The following is a 7,364-nucleotide window of genomic DNA, read 5'->3' on the forward strand; positions in this document are numbered from 1 at the left end:
GTTGCCTATAGGGATACAATTGTTCCAACACCATCTGTTGAAAATATTATCTTTTTTACTTTTTTCAAAAATCAGCTGTCTATACTTACGTGGATCTATTTCTGGACTCAAGTCTCTATCCTGTTCTGATCTATGTCAGGGGTTAGCAAACTTTTCTGTAAAGGACCAGATAGTAAATATTTTAGGTTTTTTAGTCAAAAGACAAAGTGAAAGATATTAGTTAGGTACTTTTATAACAACAGAAAAGACAAATTTCTATAATTTTTTATAAAGTTCAAAATATAATTAAGTGCAATATTTTGTAACACAGGTCTACTAGTAAAAAAAATGAAATTCTTTCTTGGGCAGAAGAATAACATTTTGCTTAATTAGTGTTCAAAGTTAGTGTTTCAGTAAAATCAATTATAAATATTCATCTATTAATGCATATCTATAATGAAATTTTACATATTTTATCTTTGAAAATGTCTTTTCACATAGGTGAACATGTACCGGTGGAAATTCTGCAATTTGTAGGGTGCCAGAAAGCACTGCAAAGCAGTAGGAGTGCCACACAGCCTCTGTCGTAGCTACTCATGTCTCCACTGTAGCACAAAAGCCACGATAGGCAATATACAAACAAATGAGCGTGACCAGTGTTCCAACAGAGCTTTATTTGTGGTCACTGAAATTTGAATTTCATATAATTTTCACTTGTCAGAAAATATTATTCTGCTTTTGATTTTTTTTCAACCATTTAAAAACATAAAAGCATCCTTAGCTTCAGACACAAAAACAGGGACAAGCTGGAGCTGGCCTGTGTGCTACCATTTGCTCGCCTCTCCCGCTCTTCCACCCTCCCGGTCTATCAGTGTTCTGTAGTTTTCACGTGCAGATTTTAGATTTTACACATATTTTATTAGATTTATATAGCTAAGTATTTCATGTTTTTTGGTCAGAGCTGTCTTTTTAAAATGCAAATTGGATTATGTTGTTTCCCCTGTTCAAAGCCCTTCAGTGGCTTCCCACTGCTCTCAGGATAAACTGCATAATCTTTGAAAGCCTAAAAGGCCCTGCACGATCTGGCCCCTGCTCTCCTTTTCAGCTTGATTTTATGCTGCTTTTCCCCTCCCTCTCCCTCTCTCTCTCTCTCTCTCTCTCTCTCTCTCTCTCTCTCGGTTCAAGTCTCAGACTAGCAGGAAATGGTTTTATCAACTAAGGGATATAACTTTTAGAATATCTGAAAGAGTAAATAAATGTTTTTAAACACTCAAAGAATGTATTTTAGCCTCATTCAGTTGATGAGCTCTCTGTGAACTTCTTTGGTCATAAAGTCTGTACTTCTTCCACTAAGGCAGAGTGCTTTATAAGTGTTGTTTATGAGGGACTTCACTTTGTGTATATTAGCTAAAGGAAATATTTTCATTCCATAGAAACATATTGAAAGTTGGCAAAAAGGCTGGATTTCTGACCAAAGTAAGGATCATGTCTCTGTCGTTGTGTATGAATAAAGATAAACTTTCCAGCTATTAAAATGGTTCTTACGAGCCTACTGCCAACTTTATTATAATATTCAAAGTAGAAACGTAGGACTGTAGTGGCGTTCTGTGGGAAGGTGTGCAGCTGTGTGCCTAAGACATGAGAGAGAGCCATAAGATTCGCGATTTTAAACAAACCTTAAAACCATTACATTTCATCGACTAATGTTTATTCGGCTCCTTACACTAGACGTATAGAGATGAATAAGATATAGCCCTTGCCTTAAAACAGCTCAAAAGCTAGTGGGGAAACAGATGATTAAAACTGGGAGCACTTGCTCATGGAGGTGTGTCTGAAAGACTTTGATAATACCAAGGAGAAATGAGTAACCCATTGGGATTTAGAGCATGATGAGACTAGTTGATTTCCAAGACATGAGGCTAGAAGGGAGGCAAGAACCATATCGTGAAAGGGTAAGGGGCTTGGATTCCATCCTCAGAAGTTCTAACACCTCACTGAGTATACCCGGAGAACTTGTTACAATTCAGATGCCTGGATTCTTCCACCAGAGATTGAGTACGCAGGTCTAAAGTAGTTCCCCAGGTGGTTCTAACTTAGCTAGCAATCCCCAGGCTGCACACTGACATTTGGGAACCAATGCATTAGGTAAGATTGAGCTACAGTATAGTTTTTAAGCTAGTTAATAAAATGGTCATATTAGCATTTTAGAAAGTTAAATCTGGTAGAGGTATAGAACAGTGGAATCATCTGAGAATCTCATTAAAATACAAAATCTGATCCAGTAGGACTGGGGTTGGACCTAAAATAACTGCATTTCTAACAAGTTCTCAGGTGAGTCTGGTACTCCCTATCTGAGAACCACATTTGAGTAGCAAGGGTATAGAGGATGGATTGGAATGGGAAGAAACTATAGGCATGGAGATCAGCTTTCAGCTGTTGCAATAATCTGGATAAGAGATAGTGAGTATCTGAGCTACTAGCAGTGTCTGGTAATGGCAAAAATAGGTTCCAGTAAAATGTAATGAGATAAAATTGACAAGACTAACTTAGGGAGTTAGTAAGATTTGGAGTAAGAAGTGCCAAGAATAGTGTGAAGGTTGACGCTTAGCTGTCTAGGTGGATGGCGATGACATTAACTAAAATATAGGATAAAGGGAAAGTAAGAATGTGGCCTGGGGTGTGGAGGAGGGCCGGTTAGAGGAGTCAGTTTCTTGGAGTTAGAACAGGGGTAGCCAGAGGATTCATTGTGAATGCATTCAGTTTGAGGAGTCTATGAAATATCTAAAATTTCAAGGGTAGGTGGAAGAAGAGGAACTTATAGAGGACTAACAAGTATTGGAGAGATTCGTGGATAACAAAAAGAACAGTATCAAAGGCATTTCCAGGAGGGGAGGGTCACAGTTCATTGCCACAGAGACATCAAGCCAAAGATTATGTATGGTTTGATAAGAGTGCATAAAATTCAGGTTAAAAGGCTAACTTTCCAAGATGCTGATTGGCTAAAGGAAGATTATGAAGTATCCAAATTAGTTTATCTCTCAATCTTTTAAGGAAAAGTTTAGGAATAGAGCTAGTTTTTTCATGTCACTCACAATGGTAAGCCTCATAGTGCCTTTTTCATTCAGATATTTTTTTTCTTTTTTTCCCCCCTACAGATTGATCATACTTGGAAGAGCTGCTATAACACATAGGGGAGGTGAAAACTAATGGATGAAAATTTTGTCATGCACTGAAAGAAAAGCATTGTCTGTGAAGTTCTATTTTTAAAAATGTCTGCTTGTAACACCTTTACTGAACACGTTTGGAAACCTGGTGAATGCAAGAATTGCTTTCAGCCTAAAAGCTTGCATCAGCTCCCCCCAGACCCCGAGAAGGCACCCATCACCCATGGCAATGTGAAAACTAACGCCAATCACAGTAACAACCACCGCATCAGGAACACTGGAAACATCCGGCCTCCTGTGGCTAAAAAACCCACTATAGCTGTGAAACCCACTATGATGGTGGCAGATGGACAGAGTGTATGTGGTGAGCTTAGCATCCAAGAACACTGTGAGAACAAACCTGTCATCATAGGGTGGAACCGAAACAGAACTGCTTTGAGTCAGAAACCACTCAACAATAATAATGAAGATGATGTTGAAGGATTTAGCCATGTTCCTAAGCCTTATGGCAATAATGATAGTGCAAAGAAGATATCAAATAACAATAATGGACTAACTGAAGTGTTAAAGGAGATAGCAGGTTTGGATACCACCCCTCAGATAAGAGGAAATGAAACAAACTCCAGAGAAACATTCTTAGGAAGAATAAATGATTGCTATAAACGATCGCTGGAAAGAAAGCTTCCACCAAGTTGCATGCTAGGTGGCATGAAGGATACTCAGGGCAAGCATGTTATTCTGAGTGGGAGCACAGAAGTGATCAGTAATGAAGGGGGCCGGTTCTGTTACCCAGAGTTTTCTAGTGGCGAGGAGAGTGAGGAAGATGTGCTTTTCAGTAACATGGAGGAGGAGCATGAGAGCTGGGATGAGAGTGATGAAGAGCTATTGGCCATGGAGATTCGCATGAGAGGGCAACCTCGCTTTGCCAACTTTAGGGCAAACACTTTGTCTCCTGTTCGATTCTTTGTGGACAAAAAATGGAATACTGTCCCCCTGCGAAATAAGTCTCTGCAGAGAATCTGCGCTGTAGACTATGATGATAGCTATGACGAAATACTGAATGGTTATGAGGAAAATTCTGTGGTCTCTTATGGACAAGGAAGCATTCAGAGCATGGTGTCATCTGACTCCACATCACCAGACTCTTCTCTAACAGAAGAATCACGTTCCGAGACGGCTAGTAGTTTATCCCAGAAGATTTGTAATGGGGGGATATCTCCTAGCACCCCAGGAGATTCTAAGGACGTGAAGGAAGTTGAGCCCAATTATGAAAGCCTCTCTGGTAATCAGGAGAAGGACGCATCACAAGCTTCCAAAAGCTCAATAAAAGTTCCAGAGACACACAAAGCAGTCCTTGCTCTCCGACTAGAAGAGAAAGATGGCAAGATTGCTGTACAAACTGAGAAGCAAGAAAGTAAAACCTCTACAGACATTGCTGGGCAAGCAGTAACCATAAACCTCGTCCCTGTGGAAGAACAAGCGAAGCCCTACCGAGTTGTCAGTCTGGAGCAGCCGCTGTGCAAGCCCTACACCGTCGTGGATGTGTCAGCGGCCATGGCCAGCGAGCACCTCGAGGGCCCTGTCACCAGCCCCAAGACGAAAAGCTCATCTTCTACTCCAGACTCTCCAGTGACAGCACCTGCACTGACACCGGGACAAGCAAGTGCCCATTTCCAAACATCCAGTGCGGTCCGATACCAGGAAGTGTGGACTTCCAGCACCAGTCCACGACAAAAGATACCCAAAGTAGAATTAATTACTGCTAGAACTGGACCAAATGTCCCTCCAAGGAAAAACTGCCACAAATCAGCACCCACTTCACCCACAGCTACAAACACTTCCTCCAAAACCATCCCCGTTAAGTCACCTAATTTGTCTGAAATAAAATTTAATAGTTACAACAATGCTGGGATGCCACCTTTTCCAATTATCATTCATGACGAGCCAACTTATGCTCGAAGTTCCAAAAATGCTATCAAAGTTCCCATTGTTATCAATCCAAATGCATATGACAATCTAGCCATCTACAAAAGTTTTCTGGGAACAAGTGGAGAACTCTCAGTGAAGGAAAAAACCACAAGTGTAATAAGCCATACTTATGAAGAAATAGAAACTGAAAGCAAAGTGTCTGATAACACCACTAACAAACCCACTGAATGTCCCCAACCTAAAGGGGCTTCAAACAGCACAGAGCGTAAAAGGGGCTCAGTGGCTCAGAAGGTTCAGGAGTTTAACAACTGTCTCAACAGAGGTCAGTCTTCACCACAGAGAAGCTATAGTTCCAGCCACAGCTCCCCAGCAAAGATGCAGAGAACCACTCAGGAGCCTGTGGCCAAAGCAGAAGGCATTCGGGAGTCTCAGATGGCGGGCAGTGGTGGCAGCAGCGGCAGCACCAGGGAGAAAGCGAGCACAGTGCTTTCTCAGATTGTGGCTTCCATCCAGCCCCCACAGTCTCCTCCAGAAACCCCCCAGTCTGGCCCTAAACTTTGCAATGTGGAAGAGCTCTATGCCATTCCTCCAGATGCCAGCGATGCTAAAGGTACACTGAAGAGTACACCGGCCCGGCCCAAATCTCTCTTTACGTCTCAGTCTAGTGGTGAAGCTGAAGCACCTCAGACCACAGAAAGTCCTACCACCAAAGTACAGAAAGACCCATTCACAAAGCCAGTCCCCTCCCCTCCCTCCAAACTAGTGACTAACCTCCAAAGTGAGCCACCACCTCCTTTTCCCCCGCCACGCTCTACTTCCTCTCCTTACCATGCAAGTAACCTTTTGCAGAGGCATTTCACCAACTGGACCAAGCCAACCAGCCCTGCCAGATCCACAGAAGCCGAAGCAGTTTTGCATTCTGAAGGCAGCAGGCGGGCAACCGACGCAAAGCCTAAGCGCTGGATATCATTTAAAAGCTTCTTCCGCCGTCGGAAAACAGATGAAGAGGATGACAAAGAAAAAGAGCGAGAGAAAGGGAAACTGGTGGGCCTGGATGGCACGGTCATCCACATGCTGCCTCCTCCTCCAGTTCAGCGGCAGCACTGGTTCACAGAGGCGAAAGGAGAGTCCAGTGAGAAACCAGCCATTGTCTTCATGTACAGGTGTGACCCCGCCCACGGCCAGCTCAGTGTGGATCAGAGCAAGGCTGGGGCAAGCCAGACAGCAGTCACGGAGAAGGGTAGGACAGAGGATGCATTACTGCAGGACTCAGAGGAGAAGAAGAAAAGGAATCACTCTTCTCCATCACAGATTCCTAAAAAAACTCTCAGGTATGTAAAACAGAGTGGCAGCATATGGGAATTTTTAAAAACGCATTTTCAGGTGGTAAGTTTTTTATATCTTTTAAGATTGCCTAAGAGCCATTTCTGTTTGTAAGCAGCACTCTGTGGCTATCATCTATCTTTGTAACTGCATTCCAAAATTAGAATAGTATTAAAGCGATCTCATTGAACTTACTGAACAAGGTTTATAGCCCTGGATCTTTGGCTAAAGTGAATGCAGAGGGGCTTCAACGGAGAAAAGCAAAACCATAATCCCTGACTAGCAATAAATAATACGTTGTTTTGAAATGCTGTGATAGTGTGAGGAAGAAACAGGATCAAATGCACAAATGTTCTTTACCTCATTATAAATGAAATAACACTCTTCCCTCACTGTAAATGAAATAAAGTTCTTCAAGCAATTCTTTTTGGCTTTTACCAAAGTGTTATCTCTATATGCACTACTTATTTTAAAGGAATATTTGTTTTTTTAATGGTGTTTCTTCCTGTCCTCCTTCCAAGCGTTTTGGAAAAAAATGAGCGGGGAGCACACAGTTTATAGTTATTTGACACGTAGGTGAAATAGGAGAAGTTGGTTATTGAGTTGAGACCCAGTGGTATAATCCTCGATTCAGCTAGGGAGAGTGTATACCCACATCAGTTCTCGAGACATTAGTTTTCTTTTTTACCTTAATAAGGATTTATTGATCACTTACTCTGTGTAAGGCATATGATAAATATTTCTCTTAAGTTCTTATAAAATCTTATAAATTGGCTATATTCTTCAGAAGAGGAAACTGAAAATCAGAGAATTGCTGAGAATCACAAAGCTAGTACTTGTCAGAGATGGAATTAAAACCCTAATCCGTCTCACTATTAGTTTGTATTTCTCCTATATGTTGCATTGTTAATGAACGTAAGATCAAACAAAATTGTTATATTTTCATTTGTAATCATTGACATTAACATT

At 41.5% G+C, this 7,364-nt stretch overlaps 1 protein-coding gene across 1 annotated transcript; it reads left to right on the plus strand.

The window, feature by feature from the left end:
- The first annotated feature begins 3,174 nt into the window (after window positions 1-3,174).
- Window positions 3,175-6,411, plus strand: LOC105816442 (pseudopodium-enriched atypical kinase 1-like). Its single transcript, XM_012651858.1, is given in 2 exon segments — window positions 3,175-6,281; window positions 6,283-6,411. Coding segments are annotated over 2 exon segments (3,162 nt in total). The 5' UTR covers window positions 3,175-3,248.
- Window positions 6,412-7,364: the final 953 nt, after the last annotated feature.

Source organism: Propithecus coquereli, unplaced genomic scaffold, assembly GCF_000956105.1.
Source record: "Propithecus coquereli isolate 6110/MARCELLA unplaced genomic scaffold, Pcoq_1.0 Scaffold372, whole genome shotgun sequence".
Classification (NCBI taxonomy): domain Eukaryota; kingdom Metazoa; phylum Chordata; class Mammalia; order Primates; family Indriidae; genus Propithecus; species Propithecus coquereli.